Below are 22,981 nucleotides of genomic sequence, written 5' to 3' on the forward strand. Positions count from 1 at the left end.
TTTTTTTACAAAAAAAAGCACTCTATCATCTATCTATCTATCTATCTATCTATCTATCTATCTATCTATCTATCTATCCACCTTTTAATGTTATAAGCTTCCTATAGGTGCCCTGAAGTGACAGCAGCAGCACTCCATTTTGCATACCTACCCAACTACTTCATAAACTCAAGACCCTCCTTGCTACAGCTAGAATTTGATCATTATTTTCATATTTTCAGTGGCTCTAAGCTGGCTCAAATGCGGATCTTTTCCACTTAAGATTGAGTTTGTTTATTATTATTATTATTATTATTATTATTATTATTATTATTATTATTATTATTATTATTATTATTATTATTATTATTATTCAGGGCTTTTTTTCTCATAGAACGCTCAGAACGGAGTTCCGGCACCTTTTTTGGATGGAACCTTGTAGGATAGGCAAGGCGGGTTGTATGACGTGTGAGTTCCGGCACCTTTTTCTTATACAAAAAAAAGCACTATTATTATTATTATCAGTGCTTTTTTTGTAAAAGAAAAAGGTGCCGGAACTCACACATGTCATACAACCCGCCTTGCCTACCCTACAAGGTTCCATCCAAAAAAGATGCTGGAACTCCGTTCTGAGCTTTCTATGAGGAAAAAAGCCCTGATTATTATTATTATTATTATTATTATTATTATTATTATTATTATTATTATTATTATTATTATTATTATTATTTATTACTACTATTACTATTATTATCTCTTCTTAAAAACTTCCAGTGTTGGGAGCATTCACAACTTTTGGAGGCAAGTTGTTCCACTGATTAATCGTTCACTAATTGCAAATGATGCCGTAACTCGGTACTGAGGCTCCTCTTCACCTTCCTTCCTCCCCCCTATTTTTTTAACGGGGGAGGGAGGGGCTGGTTCCAGGCTAGGAGAAGCCAAAGCTGCAGCGGAGTCAGCGGGGGTGTGTGTGGGAAAGGCGGCGGGGCGTATGTGTGGGGAGGGAGGTGTCTCTCTGCGCAGCCTTCCCCGAGCTTCAGCGGCCAAAGCGCGCGCAAGGGAAGGAGCGCAGCCTGCCTTCCGAGCCGAGCGGGGGGGGGGAGCCCTTCATCCCGCCAATCCAGCCCCCACCCCCGATCCCAACCTGCCTTGCGAAGCGTCCCCTCACCCAGCCACCCCTGCCTCATCCCAAAGCCTTCCCCGGTCAGCCGAACGACCGGCCAGCGGCGAGCGCGCAGGCGCTCGGAGTTTCCCCTCTCGGCGCCACGCCGGTTTAGCCTCCGAAAGGCACCTCCGGGCGGGAGAGCGAGCCGTGGCTGGTCCCGGCTTCGGGGAGGCCGGTTCGGCCGCTCTGCGGGGCTGCAGCTGAGCGGAGGCGGCTGCGTGGCTGTTTCGGAGGGAGGGCGCCGAAGCGCCGAAGCGCCGCGTGCCGCGTCGCGTCGTTCTCATCTTCTCTCTGTTGGGCGAGACCGGAGCCTCGCGGCCCCACGACCACCCCCCACCCCGCCCGGCCTCGGTCGCCATGGTGACCGCGCAGCCCCTCGGCCGCCTGAGCTGCGCCGTCGGCCCTCAGCCGAGCGCGCCCGCCACCTGCGGAGCCAGCCCGGCGCGGCCGGCCAGGTGAGCAGCCGCGGGAAGCGGCGCGCGGCCGGCTGACCCTCAGCCCCGAACTCGCGGTGGATTCTCGGGGGGGACTTCGCCGGGTCCCGTAAGGAGCTGGCCGGCAAGGGGGAACCCTGCAGGAAAGGCAGGAAAGGCAAAATGGGAGGCGGTTTGGTGTGTCTGCAATATTTGGTGGTGGTTGGACTGAACCTCTGGATCCATCTCTTACCTTCTAGCCCAGGGGTCTTCAAACTTGGCCCTTTTATGACTTGTGGACTTCAACTCCCAGAATTCCTCAGCCAGCAAAGCTGGCTGAGGAATTCTGGGAGTTGAAATCCACAAGTCATAAAAGGGCCAAGTTTGAAGACCCCTGGGCTAGCCGGAATGGTTGTTTATGGCAAGTGGCGTTAGCTTTTTCAGATTTGCCTTCAGAAGAAGTTGGGGGAGCTTCATCACCGGAAGCTTTCGAGAAGAAACTGGACTGTCAGAAATGGGTCTCCTGCTTGGGCGGTTGCTGCGGGGTTGGGGTGTGGGGTGGACTAGATGATCTACAAGATCCCTTCCAACTTTCCTATCCTGCCCTGCCCTGCCCTGTCCTATCCTATCCTATCCTATCCTATCCAGAATCCGAGATTCGCAATTGCAGGCTTGAGATGGCCACTTCTCGCCCAGCACTCACAGCAAAGTCTGTTACTCTTGTTGTTGTTGTTGTTGTTAGTTGCGAAGTCGTGTCCGACCCATCGCGACCCTATGGACAATGTTCCTCCAGGCCTTCCTGTCCTCTACCATCTTCTGGAGTCCATCTAAGCTCACGCCTACTGCTTCAATGACTCCATCCAGCCACCTCATTCTCTGTCGTCCCCTTCTTCTCTTGCCCTCAATCTTTCCCAGCATTAGGCTCTTATCCAGTGAGTCCTTCCTTCTCATTAGGTGGCCAAAGGATTTGAGTTTTAGCTTCAGGATCTGGCCTTCTAAAGAGCAGTCAGGGTTGATCTGTTACTCTAGTCTACAAGGAAAGCATTTATTAGAAAGAGTTTCCTGGTGAAGTGGTTGATTAGTATGAAATGGAGAATTTCTCTTGATTTTAATATTGGCATGTTGTTAGTGCTTGATTGAATGCATGGACGCATTGAAGGCATTGGTCCATTTTACTTGGGGGTGGCAGCGGGTAGCGTTCCAAGGTGGTGACAGTACTGAAGTCTCCTGATAACCGTTGAATTCAGTTAGGGATGATCCAGGATCACTGAGGAATCTGCAGTCTGATTTGGGGACCAAAGGCAGATGCTTAAGAATTAGATAAGCTAAAAGTGTCTGGCCATTGAAATGGTTAAGCCAAGTTTCAAAGGATAAAAATAAGCTTTGGTAAAGTTTCCCATCAGATGAGATGTTTGGTGATTAGAGTTTCTTGGGGTTAGGGTTTCTTGTAGGTTTGTCTCCTTCTTCCCCAAAGTATGCAACGTGCCGAAGTTATATAAAATGAAATAGACCCGCCCCTTTGAACCCATGGCAGACAATTACAGTAATGCATAAAAGTTTTTTATGTGCATTCCTGGTCATGTTTGGGGAGATAGACGCGTAGAATCCCTGCTCTGTTTTCTGTGTTCTGTCTGCTCTTTTAGTTGTTTGTTGTTTGTTAAGAAAGAGATACAAGTTCTTACAAAGTTATATTCTCTAAGATTTCCAGAACTGCCTATTAAAGATTATTTGAGAAATTTACTAAATTAGGCATAGGGGTAACTAAAGTTTTGTGACAATCTCTGTTCTTCTCATTCTTGGATGAGTCATAGCACTAGTTTTGGCTCATCAAATGTCCAAAGCCTGTTATCTAGATTTTTTTCTTTTTGATTTAATTCACGTTGCAAAAGAGTAAAATGTTGCGTTTACATCCCTCTGAACTAAAACATGCTTATCTGTCAATTATACAACTGTGCGTCCTCCATGCTCTACCTGAGAAATAAGTTTATAGAGATAGAGAACATGAATTCAGCTCTGTATAAATGCTAAAATATTTGAAGGGCCACAGATGTCAAAATATGCACAGAGATCAATGTACAGTGGAATAGAATGGTTTTATTCGTTTTATTTGTTTTTAATAAGAATGTCAGGTTGATTCTTGGAGCAACTACAGTGATGATGATATACAGAAGTCAACGTGAATTTATTTGCACTATTTTATTGTGATTTTTTAGTAGTTTTGTTAAATGGAATAAAAGATTAGAGTCGTATCCTGGCATTCTGCAATAAATGCATTACCGTTGGCTGCAAGGAATATCTAAGTAAGTATATTTAGGCTTACTTTGCAGAAATATATTCCTAGAGTAGTATGAAAACTAGCTTTCTCTCTCTCTCTCTCTTTTTATCTACAGGGATTTTTCTGCTGTTGTAAAAATCTTCCAGCATTTACTAGATTTTGTGGAACCAAAGAACTAACAGTTGAATTCTGTTAGAAGCTGTAATAACAATATAATAGAATAGCAGAGTTGGAAGGGACCTTGGAGGTCTTCTAGTCCAGCCCCCTGTTCAAGCTGGAAGCCCTATGACATTTCAGATAAATGGTTGCCCAATCTCCTCTTAAAAACCTCTACTGTTGGAGCACCCACAACTTCTGAAGATTAGCTGTTCCATTGATTAATTTTGCTAACTTGTCAGGAAATTTCTCCTTCATTTTAGATTGGTTCTTTTCTTGATTAGTTTCCATCCATTGCTTCTTGTCCTGCCTTCTGGTGCTTTAAAAACTGGGGATAGTCTTCTCCCCCAAAGAAAGTATTGTTTGAATTTGACCAACTTCTTTGTTCCCAAAATTTAGGGGTTAAGTCAAAATCTGAATGTACTTCCCTTCCAGCTGCAAACATGCACTTAGTGGGGTGCTTTGTACAAAAATTTGAGCAGGAGTTGAGAAGCAAGGATTCTCAAATTCTTAATCAAGATTGAGAAATAAAGATATGTTCATCAGACCATACAACCAGCTGTTCTGGAAGAAGGGTCCCGATGGATGACATTACTTAATTGAAGGAATGTTGAGACCTTTGAGGGGCGTCTAGTGATCTGGCCCTTCAAACATCAGGGCCACCCCTTCTGGGAAAATTGAAAAAGCAGATGTACCAAGTCTTTTTTTGTAGGACATTTATCAACCCTTTGGGAAGAGGTGGTTCATTAATTTCAGTGCACTTTACATGCCCTAATTTATTTGAGGCCTCACTGATGAGACTTCCAGTACACTTTTAAATCTATATAATAAGTGAAGAATACTTTTGTGATGTTTTCATTCCTCTATCTGCATGTTCTGATTATACCATGCAAGTTATGTTATCTATTATCAATTCATTAAATTTATAGTAGTGAGAATTAGCTTTGTCAGCTAACTCCATAGTTAAATTCAAAAGCTTGAGAATAAGGGCGGATTTTCAGATCAGAGGATATCAGAACAAGTGCATGCAAAAAAATAGTGAGGTTTGGTTCACATTGATTTATGTTTGTATAGATTCATGTTGAAATCCAATCTATTGATTTGTACATTCCAAAAAAAAAGGCAGAGCTCAGTTGCAGCATTGCAGCCACCATCTTAACTGTTATGACTATAACATGTGGTTACATCTGAACCTGCAGTTGCCCCTCATTAACCACAATGTACCTTCAAAGATTTTAAAGCTATAAATGTTGGCTGGGGAATTCTGGGAGTTGAAGTCCACACATCTTAATGTTGTCAAGATTGAGAAACACTGTTTTAAAGACTACAGCATTTAAAGCAATTCACTACAAGGGATATTCTTGGAAAGAAATGTAATTTCTCAGGTCTGGAATTTCATTTTGCAGTCTAACAGTTTCTATATTCTTTTTTAAATGTTATATTAATTTAAAACTGGTAAGTCAAGAGGTCTTGTGGCCTCAAAACAGGTCCACTGGCATCTCCAAATGTTATACTTCAAAAATCCGTAAGGGTTTGTCTGGCACTAATTGTGAATGTCTCTTGGCAAGGTCTTCATTGCAGAATAGAATAGAATAGAATAGAATAGAATAGAATAGAATAGAATAGAATAGAATAGAATAGAATAGAATAGAATAGAATAGAATAGAATAGAATAGAATAGAATAGAATAGAATAGAATAGAATAGAGCTGGAAGGGACCTTGGAGGTCTTCTAGTCCAGCCCCTTGCTCAAGCAACCTACACCATCTCAGAAAAGATAATCAAAATGACATGTTTCATTCTGGAGCAATGAAATTTGGATTGTTTTCTCCATTCTGCTTGTTTTTGAAATATGTTCTTTTCGTTCCTATTTTATGATATACTGCTGTTTCTTTTTTTTAAAGAGGTATTTTGTCTGCTTAAATTACTACTCACAGCACAAATCCACTGTGCCTGTTTATGTTCTAAGTTTAGTAGAGGGTAGAGATAACTTGGACATTTTCTGGGAAATAAATTTATAAGGTTCCCAAATTTGAAAGAGGTTCAGTGATCAATTTCTTTCTTTTAATGTTGCTTGCAGACCTTGGTAAGTGGGATCTAGGATTCCCATGGATACCACATTGCTTGCTTGCCAAGTTCCTCTCCCTCTTAAATTTATTTATTTTTAATTAAACCAAACAATGGAGAGGCTGACATACTGTTCAGGTAGTTCTCAACTTGCAATCACAATTGAGCCCAAAATTTATGTTACTAAGTGAAACATTTGCTAAGTGAGTTTTGCCCCATTTACAACTTTTCTTGCCCCAGTTGTTCAGTTGTTAATAATAATAATAATAATAATAATAATAATAATAATAATAATAATAATAATAATAATAATAATAATAATAATATAACAACAATAATAATAATAATAATTGGAAGGGACCTTGGAGGTCATCTAGTCCAAGCCCCTGCTCAGGCAGGAAAGTCTATACAATTTCATACAAATGGCTGTCCAGTCTCTTCTTAAAAACTTCCAATTAACCACTGGTTAATTGTTCTAACTGTCAGGAAGTTTCTCCTTAGTTCTAGGTTGCTTCTCTCCTTGATTAGTTTCCATCCGTTGTTTCTTGTCCTGCCTTCAGGTGCTTTGGAGAATAGCTTGACTCCTTCTTCTTTGTGGCAGCCCCTGAGATATTGGAACACTGCTATCATGTCACCCATAGTCCTTTGATTCATTAAAGTAGACACCCAATTCCAGCAGCCGTTCCTTATATGTTTTAGTCTCCAGTACCCTAATCATCTTTGTTGCTCTTTCTAGAGTCTCAACATCTTTTTTACATCGTGGTGACCAAAACTGGATGCAGTATTCCAGGTGGCCTTACCAAAGCATTGTAAAGTGGTATTAGTACTTCACGTGATCTTGATTCTATCCCTCTGTTAATGCACCCTAGCACTGTGTTGGCTTTCTTGGCAGCTGCAGCACATTGCTGGCTTATATTTAAGTGATTGTCCACTAGGACTCTGAGATCCCTCTCACAGTTACTACTATTAAGCAAGGTATCCCCTATACTATACCTGTACATTTGGTTTCTCTTGCCTAAGTGTAGAACCGTACTTTTTTCACCATTGAATTTCATTTTGTTAGATAGCGCCCAGTGTTCAAGTCCGTCCAGATCCTCCTGTATCTTAAGCCTGTCTTCTGGAGTGTTGTTAAGTTATTAAGTTAGTGACAGGGTTGTTAAGTGACTTTGCTTGTCAGAAGGCCGCAAAAGCTAGTCACATGACCCCAGGACACTGCAGTTGTCATAAATATGAACCAGTTGCCAAATGTCTGAATTTTGATCACATTACCGTGGGGATGCTGCAATGGTCTTAAGTGTAAAAAATGGTCATAAGTCACTTTTTCAGTGCTGTTGTAAGTTTGAACAGTCACTAAGGGAACTACTTGTATACAAATACATTTGGCCCTAGCATTGCTTTCATTTCCATGGGGGCCCATGACTCCAAACAGGACTAGCTATGGCTATAGTCCATCTTCTCATTTGTAATTGCTCGTGCCGGAGTCATGATAAAAATCATCCCAAAGGGCTAAGAGGTGGACAAGCATCTTGGGGGCTAAAGAAGGTGGCCATTGTAGAGATGTGGATTGTTTTAGCCTTCTCTGCTTAAGCAAGAGAACAAGCGCACTTTCCGGGCAACCAGCAAGAAACAACAGCGGGATGGTTCAAATGTTAAAACAAAAAGTTCTAGTATATCAAAAGAGAAGGAGTTAGGCAGGGTTTGTCAACTTCAGGAACTCCCAGAATTCTGGCTAGGGAATGCTGGGAGTTGAAGTACGTAGTTCTTAAAATTGCCAAGATTGAGAAGCACTGCAGTAAAGTATGGCCAAGATTGGGCAGTGTTCAAAATATTTGTATTTTTAACAGATGGATTTGCATGCCTTGTTCTAGCATTTGAGTGGACTCAGTCAAAGACTTTTATCCCCAATGCCACCGGTACAGACCGAAGCATCCTTTAGCTGGTTTGGGTCACTTTGTGACTGTTCACTATTTTTTTCTCCATCCCTTGATGTCTAGATTTGGAAGCACTCACGCAGTAAAATCTAGATCCCTCTTTTTTTAAAAAAATTTTCTGCTCTCTCTCCAAGAAAAAGATCCACGTGAGGGAGCTGTGAACAGCTTGCCTGTGATGGAATTTTTGTCAGTGGGTGCATGCAACAGATTTGAATACACAAGTGTGTAATTAACTAGAATTTTAAAAATCTACTATGCCCAAGAACTGAGCAAAACATACTTGCTTAGCAGCAGCCTTCTCAATTTCCATTTCAATTTACTTTAACTATTAAAAGGGACATGGTGGCCTTAGTGGTTAAGACTCTAGGCTTGTCAACCGGGAGGTTGACAGTTCAAAACCCAACCACCTCATGACTAGGTGAGCTCCCATTCTTGTCCCAGCTCCTGCCAACCTAACAGTTTGAAAGCATGCAAAAGCAAGTAGATAAATAGGTACCACTTTGGTAGGAAGGTAACAGCGTTCTGTGCACCTGAGCTTATAGTTATGCCAGTCACATGACCATGAAAGCATCTTTAGACAACGCTGGCTCCCTTAGCTAACCCTAACCCTAACCCTCTAGAGTTGGACGGGGGAAAATTTTATCTTTACTTTGACTATTAACCTGAATAATATATTTCTGAATAATCCCTGTTATACTTCACCATAATAAAATGAGAAAGTTTAAATAAAAATGCTAATGTATGAACGTGAGCAGTTACTTTTTACCGGAATTTAAAGTCTTCCGCTCATGTTTAATACATGGTAGTTTAATTTATGCTACCTTCCCAGAAAGTTAATATGAGGTAAAATTGCAGTTTATAGGTGGAAAGATGATAACAAAATTTCTCAAGTTGTAGCAAAATTGCTAATCTTCATTATCATTATCTGTCTAGACACTGAGATCATCAGTTATCTTTATCGTAAAATTGGAATAGGGTTCCTTACTACTTTTAAAATAAATGGATTCGGTCCAGTCACTATTTGTATACTATTTGTAATTTTTTTGCAGCAAGAATTAGAAATTAATTTTCGATATTCAGAAAAAAAAATTTGGCTTGAATCTTGACATGATGATATACTCTTCCCTCCCCTTCTGTGTGTTTGTGTGTGTGTGTGTGTATGTGTATGTGTAAAAGGTAAACTTTTCCCTGTCCAGTCGAGTCCAACTTCAGGGTGTGATGCTCATCTCAGTTTTTTGGCCAAGGGAGCCAGCATTGTCGGAAGATATTTTCCATGGTCATGTGGCCAGCATGGCTCTATGCCAAAGGCGCACAGAACACTGTTAACTTCCCACCAAGGTGGTACCTATTAATCTACTTGCATTTGCTTGTTTTCAAACTGCTAGGTGGGCAGGAGCTGGGGGAAGTAACGGGAAGTTACCTTGTTGCACAATTCTTAGGTCTCACTAAGGTCTCACTAACAACCTGGTCTGTTAGTCTCTCTCTCTCTCCCCCCCTCCTCCTCCCCCTCCCCCTCCCTCTCCCTCCCTTCCTCCCTCTGTGTGTGTGTATACAGACAGTATATAGGGAACTCTTGCTCTGTATTAGCATCCATTCAGTTGTTAATTAAATGAAAAAGCTAAACTTTCATTTTGCCTTCCAGCTTTTAAGTCTAAGGAAAAATTGTAACCAGGACATAAATTTTCAAACCTAATATTGTAAGCGTACTATCTTAAATCTGCAAATGATTGAGAACTTAAGTCTGAAGTGTTTCATAGTTCTGTGCTCAGACAAAAAAAAAACCAATTGTTACAGTGTTTGAGGACACTACTGTAACTGTTCAGAAAAGTAAAAATTATCCTAAATTGTATTTTTTTAAAAAGAATCTTCTCAGGAAAAAAGTTTTTGGAATGTTAGAAAGCAGCATTTCTGCAATTAAAGCTGAGTTGGAAGAGGAATCGCGCATCTCTTCTGCAACATCCTCCAAAGTACATTTTTTTTCTGTACATAAAAGCATAAACAATAAAGAAGAAAGTGAAAGGATACATTTTTAGATTTTTATTGCGCATTCATTTTGATTAAAGCTATTCAGTCTTAAAGAATAGTTTCAAGTTAGCGTCACCTATGTGCAAAAACAGTAAACTCTGAGTATGAATTTTTTTAACAGCTTTGTTTGGTACAAGGCTCAGATATATTTCCGAGAATGGTTCCATGCCCTGGAATCCATCCTGTCCTTTCTCATTTAAACTGAAAATATTATTAGCTTAAGTACTGTATTTATCACCCTCAAAGTTTGGAGCCAAGGTGGTACAGGCCAAAAAGATCATTTAAGTCCTTAATCTTGATAAAATTGTAGTTACCCATTTGCAACTTTTTAATGTGAGTTACTCCTGGAACGCAGCATACTTTTGAAACAGAAAGAAAGAAGCAAGTCAGCTTGTGATCTGAAACCATTTGTAGATGAAAAGTTGTGTGTATTGGCTAGGTGGAATTGGGAACTTTCACAAATGCTTCAGAATCTTGGCCAGATCACTGCAATCGCAGATCCTTTGGATTCCTAGGAACAAAGTATTAAGGAATAATAAAGTGCTAAATTGATAATTGGTAAAATCTTCTATAAGGGTGAGTTGGACTGGGGAAGCTAGAGAGTCCACACAGTTCAGAAGAGAAGATGGTAGTTAAACATACCTTTTGAAAAATCAGTTCAAGAACCCTACGTATCCCACCTAACTATTTCATCAACAATTTTCCCCAAATTTGACGTGAATCCTTTTTCTTTAAATCCTATCAAATGAAATGAAATGAGAATAGGGTAAAAAACCACAGGAGAAATGTTCACCCATCTCCCATGTTTTAATATCTTATATCATCCTTTCTCACAGTTTCACTCTTTGAAATGGTGGATTCAGAAATGGTGGAAGGGGAAGGAAGGTCCAAGGCCTGCATCTCTTCACCGTCAGATGTGAATTCTTGGATTTCCTATCAGTTTAAAAATCATGAGTAAGAAATTAAGAGAGGGTTACACTTTCCTTGTAATATTCCAAAATGAGTGTCAGTTTACAAGACCTGGTAGCTTCTATCCGGTTAACTAGGAATTCCTGATGCGCGTTTTGGATGAGAAGCTATTTCAACAGTGCATAATAAACTGTTTTCTAATTGAAAGAAATATATACTTGTGAAAATAATCCAAGAATTCTAGAAATGGCTCCTATATAGCTGCTTACTTCTGGAAATGCATGGACAATCCTTTGAAACAAACATACGAGTTTAGTCAGAAACGCTTCAGAAATGAATTGTTCCAGTTTGAACAGCTCTTAAGTTTTAGTTATTTTATCTTTAAGCACAGTTGCATCGATTGGTTTGTGCAAACAAAGTTACTTATATCTATAGGACCGTGGTGGCGAACCTATGGCACATGTGCCACAGGTGGCACACAGAGCTCTCTCTGTGGGCACGCGCGCCATTGCCCCAGACCTAGGCCTTCAGCTGGGTTTTATAAAACCTTTTCGCTTTAGGCCTCCATCAACATGTGCAAAAAAAAAGGTTCAATCAATCAATCAATTTCAACTTTTCACGGGGAAAAAAAGATCTCGCAAAGTTGGAATTGATGGATTGAATGTTTTAGTCCCATCCAGTCTGCCATTAGCACCACAGCCACGCCCACCCAATTGGCCACACCCACCCAATGGGCACCCGACAATACATAAGAGGGATTTCAGTTGCAGTTTGGGCACTTGGTCACTAAAAGGTTCGCCATCACTGCTATAGGAAATTCAAAATATCTGGCCAGTGTCAATACATTGCACTGTTTCATTTGTTCCAGACAACCACATTTTAACATGCCAGGAGAAAAACTCCAAGCAGAGGGAGAGATTTAAAATGATGGAATGGAATGGAATGCGGTTGTTGAAGTTGAAGATCACACGATTCATTCCATACGAAAGAACAAACTAAATTAGTTGGCAAAGTTAAGGAATTTAATCTGCTTAATAGGTAGCCCTACACACCATTGTTGGTTCTGTATCATAAATCCTTTTATTCAAGTAAAAGTAAGCATTTGTCAATCTCACCTTGCTACATCAGTTGCTAAGAAGGAGGCAGAGTCTAGTTCTTCCAGTGGAGGAAGAGACAGCTCACAAATCCTCCATACCCCACTGTTGCTAAAAAAAACAACAACAACACCAGGGTAGGAATTTGGTTTGGTAGCATCACAGCCGAATTGAAACACAGCTGTTTGGCCTTGAAACCTTTCCAAAAGGTCACAGCAGTCTCAAAAAGACTGGGCAGATGGAAACAACCTATGTCGAATTCATTCTCATTCTAAGTACTTTGCACATTCCTGTTGCTTCAGTCCCATGCAAGACGGAATAGACAGACTCCTTATCCGGTAAAGATCATTGGTTCTTTGCAGCATTTCTCAACCTTTTTATCCTAGACCAGGGGTGTCAAACTCAATTTCATTGAGGGCCGCATCAGCATTGCAGTTGCCCTCAAGGGGCCGGGTGGGTATGGCCACGGTGGGCGTGGCCTACTGGGTGGGCATGGCCAGAGTGCGTATGGCCTACTGGGTGGGTGTGGCCAGCTCTACATGGTTCGCATCAAGGGTGCCTATGGAGGCCTGGGCAGGAGTGGGACATATCTGAGGGTCTCTGGCAGAAGGAGGGTCTCTGGGCCAGGGCCAAGGCAGTGGGGGCCGTTCCCTCACTGTTTCCAGGATGGCTTCGCGGACCACATGAAACCACTTCGCGGGCCGGATGTGGCCCCCAGGCCTTGTGTTTGACATGTCTGTCCTAGACAAACCCTGGAAATAATTTTCAGGTTTCGGGAAACCCCATTGCGCAGCATGGAAAATTAGAAAATAAGGTTAATTAGTTTATTTTTCAGTCACGATCTCTCGCAGAAATCCGGGTGACTTCTCGTGCAACCCTAGGTTGTGCAAAAACGTGGTTGAGAAAGGCTGGATTAGAAAGAGGCTTGTTAATTATATTAGTTTGGAGCATGGAAGTGGCTTCTCTCTCAAAAGATTGGAAAAAAAGATCTTCCCTCCCTCCCTTCCTCCCTCCCTCCCTTTCCTTTCTCCCCATTTTAGAACTGGGCAGTGCATAAATCGAATAAATTAAACGTATGGCATCAAAATGTTCAGGTTTGCTTTCAGTCTGCTATTCTAGGCACTGTGCCATACTTATTTTCGTACTAGGGTTTCTAGATCAAAAAAACACGGTGTTCAGTTACGCATCTGTCAGGATGCTCATAGAAGTCATAATTCTGCTGATGAAATGAGAACATTTCACAGGTCTGTGTGAAGCTCGTTGAGATCTGCATGACTTGCAATGTATACAAAACAGCTGAGAATGATAGAAAACTCTTGTCTTCTGTGAGGGCCATCTCATTTATTTATTTATTCATTTGTTTGCTGACTGCTCAATGCATAAGATCATTACCCTAGGCAATTTATGTAACACAACTTTGGAACATGAAAACAACAGAGGAACAATAACAATAGTCACAACCAGGGCTTTTTTTCTCATAGAACGCCCAGAACGGAGTTCCGGCACCTTTTTTGGATGGAACCTTGTAGGGTAGGCAAGGCGGGTTGTATGACATGTGTGAGTTCCGGCACCTTTTTCTTTTACAAAAAAAGCACTGGTCACAACTGAAGTAATGAACACACCTGACCCAAGGAAGGAGCATGGTTTTTGAGGCCTTGTGGAAGGGTTGGGGAACACTAGAAAAGTAGTTTAATAGTTTTGCTTTACAAATATTCAGATTGAGCCAAAAAAATAAATAAGCAATTACAGTTTCCAGGGAACTCTGCCAAAATTAAGGAATAGCTACTACTTCTATATTGTTTTGAAACTAAAGGTTGCTTTTGATTAATGATTCCAGCACTGTCAGCAAGATTTCAGTTGCCTTTCATGAAAAGCTTTGGATCAGGATTTTAACTTGGCAAACACCAATACCTGGTGGCCAAGTTTGCTTCGTGATCAGCATAGAAAATTCATATTGTGCCTGAAGAGATTTAATTAGCACATTGTATTTGTTTTTCTTTCTTTTTCAATATAAGTTTGGTCATCCCTGGCAGATCTGGCAAATTATTTTAAAACCCCTTGTCATTGTTGTTAGTTGCAAAGTCGTGTCCGACCCATTGCGACCCCATGGACAATGTTCCTCCAGGCCTTCCTGTCCTCTATCATCTTCTAAAACCCCTTAACTTGTTTTTAAGAATGTGTCTGTTGGATTTGTTTTCAGAATAGGGTATACTAACACCTTCTTTAAGACAAGCAAATAAAATAAGATCCACATTTGAATAAGCCTACCTCAAAGTTGTTTGAGAGTAAAACTTAATATTCCTAAAATGTTTTGACAAAAAAACGTGTATTGGAAATTTGGATTTCCGCATAAAAAAATTGTTTTCCTTTCATTCTTTTTCCAGCTTTTCCACCATTTATATAAATAGCGGGTACAATGTTTATTGAGAAGAAAGCTTTGAGTTCATGTTCCTTAAGTTTTTAAGAGCAAATTCAAGGTTGCCTTGCTTGCAACATCCTTTGTAAATAAACCCTCTCTCTCACACACACACAAGCACCCTGCAATTACTTTTCTGAATGTCCATTCAAGTTAAGAATTTTCATCTTTGCAGTTGCCATAGCAATCTGTTCTCTTCTTTCTACTACATTAAAAATCCATTCAGTTACCAATATTGAGCGTGGAACAGAAAAAAAAATTCTTTAAAATAGCTTTAGCGTCTTACATGCAACAGAAAACAGCTCTGGCCTTTATGTTAGGAAAGGTTGGTGGCTGCTGTAATGTAACTGCAAAGTTTTACTGCAAAAAAAAGTTCTTTAAAAATACTACAGACCAAAAAAAAGTGTTTAATAAACCTACTCTGAGAAAAGTGTTGTAAATATATTTGGTGTGATTTTATGAATTAGGAATTAATGGCCCAAGTAATGTTTTAGTAGTGAAACAGGCAAGTCCTGTCTTATATAACTTGGTTCAGTTGCCCTAAGGTTCTTCAGCTAGTTTTTGCTTAACTTTGAATAGGATGGAAATGCAGCAAATCTCCTTTATTTACAGATGGAATGGGTAATTTTGTGCTATTGTAAACTTTGTATTTGACGCTGATTTCTCAGATTTTGATTGAACTATTCAGAAGCCTTAAGACATTTCCATCTTGCTCTGGGAACCTGCTTTTTATATATCATGTAGCAATAATATATATTTTACTGATAACTTTCTCTGTTTACCTTGGTAAAGTATTATTTCATCGAAACACTCATAGTGTGTGCATGGAATTACAGTATTCCCCAAACAATTCCTCTTTGAAATGGACAGACCTCCTTCAGTTAACTGTCGTTTACTACTGGACAGCATCAGCCTGTTAAAATTGTCCTTATTGAATAACCTTTTTTATGTTATTAATCTGTTGAATAAGTGATATTGCCAGTTTTGGATGGTTGAGAATTACAGCTGTTGTTTTCCACTTTTGATTGTCATCATTATTTTATAAAATATTGTTGGTGTCAATTCTGGGTTTTTCTTGAATACTGCTTTATACAAACTCTCATCTCAGGCTGTTGCAAGAATACAAATGGAAGAGTGACACAATCATACACCATTTTCCTTTGAAGTACAGAACAAACACTGGTTATTGTAGGGGCTGGAGGGGCAGTACATGGAGTCTGCAGCTGTACAACAGATTTGACTTTTATAGTCCCTTTTTATTAAAAAGCTTAACATCATAAATGTAGTAATAAGAAACTAATTTTTCTCGACAGGAGCGCTGCTATAAACTATTCTGCAGTTATAAAATAACCTTTTAAAATTATTGTTTCTGCTGGTATCAATAAATTTATGCAAAGCACTTAAAGGTCAGGCATTGCCGGAAAAATGTCTTTTTAGATTGTTAATTAAAGGTTCATAAGAACAAGCACCGGTTTACTCTCGTAACAAAGGGAAAAGAGCAGAAAAAATGTCTTATTCCCAGAAATAGAAGTCAAAGTCAGAACAGGAAATCAGGAAAAGAATACCAATGCAGTTGGATGGGGAAATAACCTACCCCTGTGATGGTGAACCTTTTAGAGACCGAGTGCCCAAACTGCAACCCAAAACACACTTATGTATTGTCGGGTGCCGGGTGGGCATGGCCGATTGGGTGGGTGTGGCCGATTGGGTGGGCATGGCCCATTGGGCAGGCGTGGCTGTGGTGGTAACGGCAGACTGGGTGGAAATAAAAAGTTCAATCAATCAATTCCAACTCAGATCTTTTTTTTCCCCACGAGAAGTTGAAATTGATTAATTGATTGAACCTTATTTTTTTTGCACATGGTGATGGAGGCCTAAAGCGAAAAGATTTTATAAAACCCAGCTGAAGGCCTGGGACTGGGGTGACAATGTGCGTGCCCATAGAGAGGGCTCTGCGTGCCACCTGTGGCACGCGTGCCATAGGTTCGCCACCACGGACCTACACCATTCAAGTCAGGGGGGATGAAAGTCAGGTGCAGGTAATCTTCAATGATTGTCCAGTCGCTTGGCAACAGTTCAGAGTTATGTAGTTTACCCCCCAAAAGATACTTCAGATCTGGATTTGAAGGTACGATCCATGCCCCCTCCCCATGATCATGTGCTTTCATCTTGGGTGCTCAGCAGTTGCCCAGCAATTATGACCAATTGCAGGGTCCTGGGGTCACATGAATATGATTTATGACATTTTTTGTCGAAACTGGTATTTACTTCCTATGTCCAGCAAAAAAACCCACTCATTAGAAATGATGGCTTCGCTTAACAACCACAGCAATTGCTTAACAACCGTGGCATTTATGACTGCCACATTAGAAAACAACCACCAAAAATGTCAGTCACGGTCATGTGATGATCTGCTTAATGACCTTAATTCCAGGCTGTTGTAAGTCAAGGACTACCTATATAATGTATGAGCTTTACTCCCAGTTTATATATGTTTGTTCTCTTAAACACATACACACACTGATACCAGGCCATTCTGCTTAGTCTGTGAGCTGGGAATTCACAAAGAAATTGAGTTTTGCCACAGCTTTGATGGTCTAAGCTCCTGTGTCCTTCAGTGCTCTGTCTTCTGTCCTTGTCAACTTCCAGCTGAGAGGATAGGACAGAAAGCTCCTTAAATTCTTGCTAATATGTAAGCTAGAAACTTACTATTTGCTCTTCATTTAGATGTTAAGCCAAATGTATCGAGAGTTTTTATCGGGAAAATTAACTGTAGCCAAATTTCTTTGTGAAGTTTTCCAAAAACAATTACAACAATTGCATGGAATGGGAAAATTAGAAAGGGTTATCTTGAATCTAGCCAGATGTTGGGTTGAATTTAGTTTGATAAGGCACAAAACATGCCTGATGGTAAGTTTTAATAGCAGAGCTTTGGCTAAGTTCTCATTCTCCATTGTGTAGAAAAGTAGTATTTTGAACTGGATACACAGTGCCTCCACCTGGGTAAGGCAGACACAATTCTTGCATCCATAATCTGTACTACTTGAGGCATTTGAATACATTCAAGATTAGTCCTGTGTATAATGATGACAGCAACAAAAAGGGGAAGTTACGTTTTGTGTTCCCAACCAAGACAGAGCTGGAAGCAGTAATCAGGGCTTCAAGATGCAACTTCAGCTCCCAAAGCATTTTCGACCTAAACAACAATATCTCTTTATCTGTGCAGAATCAGTTGCACACAGCAATGTGTAACATTTTCATTCTGCAGATTCATCTACAGTTTATTACTATCATCTAGATTGGTGTTTTTCAAACTTGGTAATTCTTAAGATGTGTAGACTTGTAACTCCCAGAATTCCCCAGCCACTCATGTCAAAACCTCATCTGAGTCTAATGAGAATGAAAAATAGAACCAGCCTTCATCAATTCAAAACTTACACTATTTCAGACCTCTGGGTACACTGAGATTTTAAAGTTTAGGATGGCTGTTACAGCTATTCAGGACTCCATATATGCCACCAGACAATAGTGGAAGAAATCTTCACTTTGTGACACATGAATCTTAAAGTTCAAATCCCATCTTACCCATGAAGGCTGTGGCTGGATGACTTTGGGCCAATCCCTCACCCCTTCAAATATTGGAACACTGCTATCATGTCACCCCTAGTCCTTCTTTTCATTAGACTAGCCATTCCCAATTCTACAACCGTTCTTCATATATTTTAGTCTCCTGGCCCTTAATCATTTTGTTGCTCTTCTCTGCACTCTTTCCAAAGTCTCGACTTCTTTTTTATTATGTGCTGGCCAAAACTGGATGCAGTATTCCAGATGTGGTGTCTATGGAGATTCTCAAACATCCAGGTCACGTTTGTCCCAAAGGTGATTTTTAAAGAGGCAACTGGATTTTCTCGTTTTTCTTTGAAGACATTTCGCTTCTCATCCAAGAAGCTGAAGAAGTTTCTTGGATGAGAAGCGATACGTCTTCAAAGAAAAACAAGAAAGTCCAGTTGCCTCTTGGGGAAAAAAAAATCCAGATGTGGTCTTACTAAGGTTTTATAAGGTGGTACTAATACTTGTTCTTGATACATGTTCTTGATTCTATCTTTCTGTTTATGCAACCAAGGATTGCATTGGCTTTTTTGGCTGCTGCTGCACACTGCTGGCTCATATTCCCCCCAATGGAGGAACAGCACAGTGGAGGTGGTTGATCAAAGTAACAACAGATCCCTATTCTGCCCCTGCCCTCCCTATGTGTCCTTGGTTTTTAATTCTTGCTTTTGATTTGTTTTATGTTCTAATGAATACATATATTTTGACTGTAAAAGCAGCCCAGAAAAACCTTATGGTAAACTGAGCAACCAATAAATTTTATAAATAAATAAACAGACAAACAAACACAAAGAAACAAATGAGTGATTGTTCACTAGAACTCTAAGATCCCTCTTACTTACTGTTTTTGAGTCAGGTTTCACCCAATCTGTACTTGTACATTTGTTTTTTCTTGCCTAAGCGTAAAATCTGATTTTTCTCAACATTACATTAAATTTCTCTACATTAAATGTAGCGCTATCTTTCTCACTTCTGCCTGAGGTGGTAGCAACTCACATAATGAGTGGGGTCTGAAGAGTGTCTTTATTCTCATTTTAGTCATGCTCAGGGCTATATTGTAAATAGCCAGTTGTCGCCCATATTAGTTGCATTGGTATCATCTGCATATGCTTAACTCAATCCGGCTGAAATCAATAGTATTTAAAAATGTTGGCTGGATGGTACCATAAATAAGTAAGTAGCAATATATATCAGTTTTTTTTTCATATTATTATGTTATCTCCTGATTGTTACTCATCTGCTTTTTTTATCACATTCTCAGCGAACTGATAAATAAAACAAACATTAAAAAAAATCAACACATTACAATTCCAAGGTAGTTCTGTTCTGTGCAGAATCTGCTGGACAGCTTATGAGCAAAATTCACATAGATAGAAGTCGCGTATTACCTATGCATATAGAAAATAATAGAAATAAAAATCAGAAGGGATCTACCCTATGTTTTTTTTAATATCTTCCCTTGTTAAATAGTAAACAGCCACGTTTTAATATTAAGAGGTTGGTAAACATTAAGTACATATTGTTCAACATTAAAAATTTCATAAGTGAAGAATACCATAATTTGTCTCCATAATCCTGAGAGGGTAACAGGAGACTTCTTCAGAGAAATACATTAGGTGACAGAACTAATGATAACTTCATTGGAAAACATCATATAACCAGCTTGCCAGGTCCTCAGGTACCAAGAGAAATGAATTTAGCTATACAAAGAAACTGCTTGGCTGAGTTGTTCTTTCCCTCTTTTTTATTTTTAAAAAATCTCTGCACTTTTTGTCTTGCTTGAGTATTTTTCTGTTCTCCAGAACTCACTTAGCTGCTGAAATGAACTGGGACTTGGGTTTGTTAAGGGAAGAAAAAGTGGGACTAAGAAAGAAAGGCGATTAAGAAGGAGAAGGAGATGTTTTTTGGAGACATTTCATTCTCTCTGATTTTAGCTTCTAAATATCGTTTGCTTATCTGATTGGACCCTGAAAGGATTTGTGTGTTTAAGGTAAAGGTAAAGGTTCCCCCGCACATGCGTGCTAGTCATTTCCAACTCTAGGGGCCGGTGCTCATCTCCGTTTCAAAGCCGAAGAGCCAGCGCTTGTCCGAGGACGTCTCCGTGGTCATGTGGCCGGCATGACTAGATGCCAAAGGCGCACGGAACGCTGTTACCTTCCCACCGTAGTGGTCCCTATTTTTCTACTTGCATTTTTACGTGCTTTCGAACTGCTAGGTTGGCAGAAGCTGGGACTAGTAACAGGCACTCACTCTGTTACGCGGCACTCGGGATTCGACCCGCCAAACTGCCAACCTTCTGATCGACAAGCTCAGCGTCCTAACCCACTGAGCAGGGCTAAAACACTTTTCACGGTCCAGGTTTTAAGTTTGTCTCTGGGTTAGGCAAAATCTCGAGCCCTCAACCAATGAAGTTGATAAATTGAATAATAAATACTTTTGTTTTTCTTTTATTTTTCCTGGCAGGCTTTGGGAACCGTTACTTCAGTGCCGATTAAAGTTCCTCAGGTCAGTTCCTTGCAGAGGTTGGCGGGACAAAGACCGGCAGTGCTACCTCAGGTAAGAAAGTTAATTTTGGGCAAGGTCCCAGTGCTGACATTCTGACTAAACAGGGATGCTGGGGGGAGGGGTTATCCAAAAGTCAAGATGTCAGCTATATAGCTGTTTGATTGATTATATGTCAGCCTTGGTGCTGAATCATACAAAAAAGGGGGCAGAGCTTCTACTGTACACTCATCCTTTACTGATTCACTAAGTTCTCCTTGCAGTGGACCTACATCCTGTTTGGCTTTCCTTTTGCTTCTCAAATACCCCCAAATTCTTCTATTAGCATTTTTTTTACAAGCCCTGCCTCTTGCAAGCTTTGGAGCCCTTTTGAAACAATTCCTATAGTTTTTGAAGACCACCTTGTACTCTCATTTGATGATGGGCTATTCCTTGTATTTTTTTTTAATATACAGATAGTCCTCGACTTACAACAGTTCATTTAGTGACTGTTCAGAGTTACAACAGCAATGCAAAAAAGTGGCTTATGGCCACTTTTCACATTTACCACCGTTGCAGCATCCCCATGGTCATGGGATCAAAATTCAGATGCTTTCCAACTGACTCATATTTATGACGGTGGCCGTGTCCCGGGGTCATGGGATCCCCTTTTGCAATCTTCTGACAACAAAGTCAATGGGCAAGCCAGATTCACTTAACCACCGGGTTAATAACTTAACAACTGCAGTGATTCACTTAACAACTGCAGCAAGGAAGGAAAGGATGGTGGTCAGTGAGTTTAAAGGATCTTGGTAGCCTCTCTATCACATCCCGCATTTGAGAGCATGGACCACAAGTACCCTTATTTTGATATCTTATCATCTACCTTTAGTTGACCATCCACCATTGCAACATGCCTCTCTAGTCTCAGGATGGTTCTTGGGTCAATCTATGGGAAGTGAGGTATCTTCAACAGAGAAACAGAGTTATCTGTGGAAAGGTTGGCTGTACATAATCTAGAGCCGTGGTGGTGAACCTGTGGCACAGGTGGCATGCAGAGCTCTCTCTGTGTGCGTGCGTGCTGTTGCCCCAGTCCTAGGCCTTCAGCTGGGTTTTATAAAACCTTTTCGCTTTAGGCCTCCGCCACCGTGTGCAAAAAAAAAAGAAGAAGAAGAAAAGGTTCAATCAATCAATCAATTTCAACTTCTCGCGGGGGAAAAACAAGATCTCGCAAAGTTGGAACTGATTCATTGAACTTTTCAGTCCCACCCAGTCTGCCGTTACCACCGCAACCACGCCCACCCAATGGGCCATGCCCACCCAGATTAGCCCCACCCACCCAATTGGCCACACCCACCCAGCATCCGACGATACCTAAGTGGGTTTTGGGTTGCAGTTTGGGCACTCGGTCTCTAAAAGGTTCGCCATCACTGATCTAGAGCAAGCCTTTTCAACCCGTGTTACGTGTACCACCGGTGGTACTTTGGCACCTGGCAGTTGGTAAGCAACCGTCCTAGACAAGTGTAGCAGCGGAGGAGAATGAGCTGAAGTGGAAGCCACATCACACGAGCCGGAGGGAGAGAGAGCTGGAGCTGCAAGGCTGTCAGGGCTTGGCAGAAGGCGTACACAGCTACAGCTGATTGGCACTTCTGCAGGACTATGGGGGGCTGGGCAGAAGCCCAGGATCTGCACGCCACCGAAGAAATTAAAACGGGTACTTTTAAACTTTTTTTTTCCAGAGTTTGTAACATTTTATTAGATTATAGAATAAAATAGAAAAATACAAAAATAAATAGTAGGGACACCTTGGGGAGGAAAAAGGAGGGGGGGAAGTGAGGGGGAGAAGGGGAAATGAAAATGCATTGACTTCCGACTTTCTCTGTTGCAGCAGAAACATTAACATCAAACCTCACCTTTTTACTTTTCCATAATAGTATAAAGGCGTTCTCTGTGGGCGCGCCAGACCTATGGAACCGCTTGCCGGTTGAGCTCCGGGTGGCCCCCGACCTTCGCTCCTTCCGACGCGATTTAAAAACTTATTTATTTGAACAATCTGGCCTGGTCTGATGGGTTTGGGGTTGGATTTAGTTTTAACACAGTTTTATTATTGTATTATATTGGGCATAATTATTTAATTCTTTTTAACTCTTTTTAACTTTTGTATTTATATTTTGATATTTATTGCCCTGTACACCGCCCTGAGTCCTTCAGGAGAAGGGCGGTATAAAAATTAAATAAATAAATAAATAAATAAACAAATAAACAAACAAATAAATAAATAAATAAATAAACTAGCCATTTCTATAACAACAAATGAAGCTAATCAGTAAAACCCCAAATCCCCCCCTTTTTTCAGTCATCACGTTTTTGACACCTTGCTAAGCACTGCTGGTACTCGAATATTATCATGTACTCAAAGTGGTACAATCTGTGAAAAGGTTGAAAAGCCCTGATCTAGGGGG

The 22,981-nt window shown here is 40.6% G+C and overlaps 1 protein-coding gene across 1 annotated transcript in view; it reads left to right on the plus strand.

Annotated features, from left to right (window-relative positions):
• The window catches only part of PHF21B (PHD finger protein 21B), a gene marked incomplete at both ends in the record, with an annotated part of 202,938 nt that overhangs the window by 122,999 nt on the left and 56,958 nt on the right, over positions 1-22,981 (plus strand). The window contains 4 exons of the mRNA XM_083366542.1: positions 10,847-10,964; positions 13,162-13,257; positions 19,841-19,895; positions 20,502-20,594. Of these exons, the coding sequence (XP_083222668.1) occupies positions 10,847-10,964; positions 13,162-13,257; positions 19,841-19,895; positions 20,502-20,594 (362 nt within the window). The remainder of the gene's footprint in view (positions 1-10,846; positions 10,965-13,161; positions 13,258-19,840; positions 19,896-20,501; positions 20,595-22,981) is intronic.

The sequence above is a fragment of the Vipera ursinii genome (genome assembly GCF_947247035.1).
Source record: "Vipera ursinii genome assembly, chromosome: 6".
In the NCBI taxonomy this organism is placed as follows: Eukaryota; Metazoa; Chordata; class Lepidosauria; order Squamata; family Viperidae; genus Vipera; species Vipera ursinii.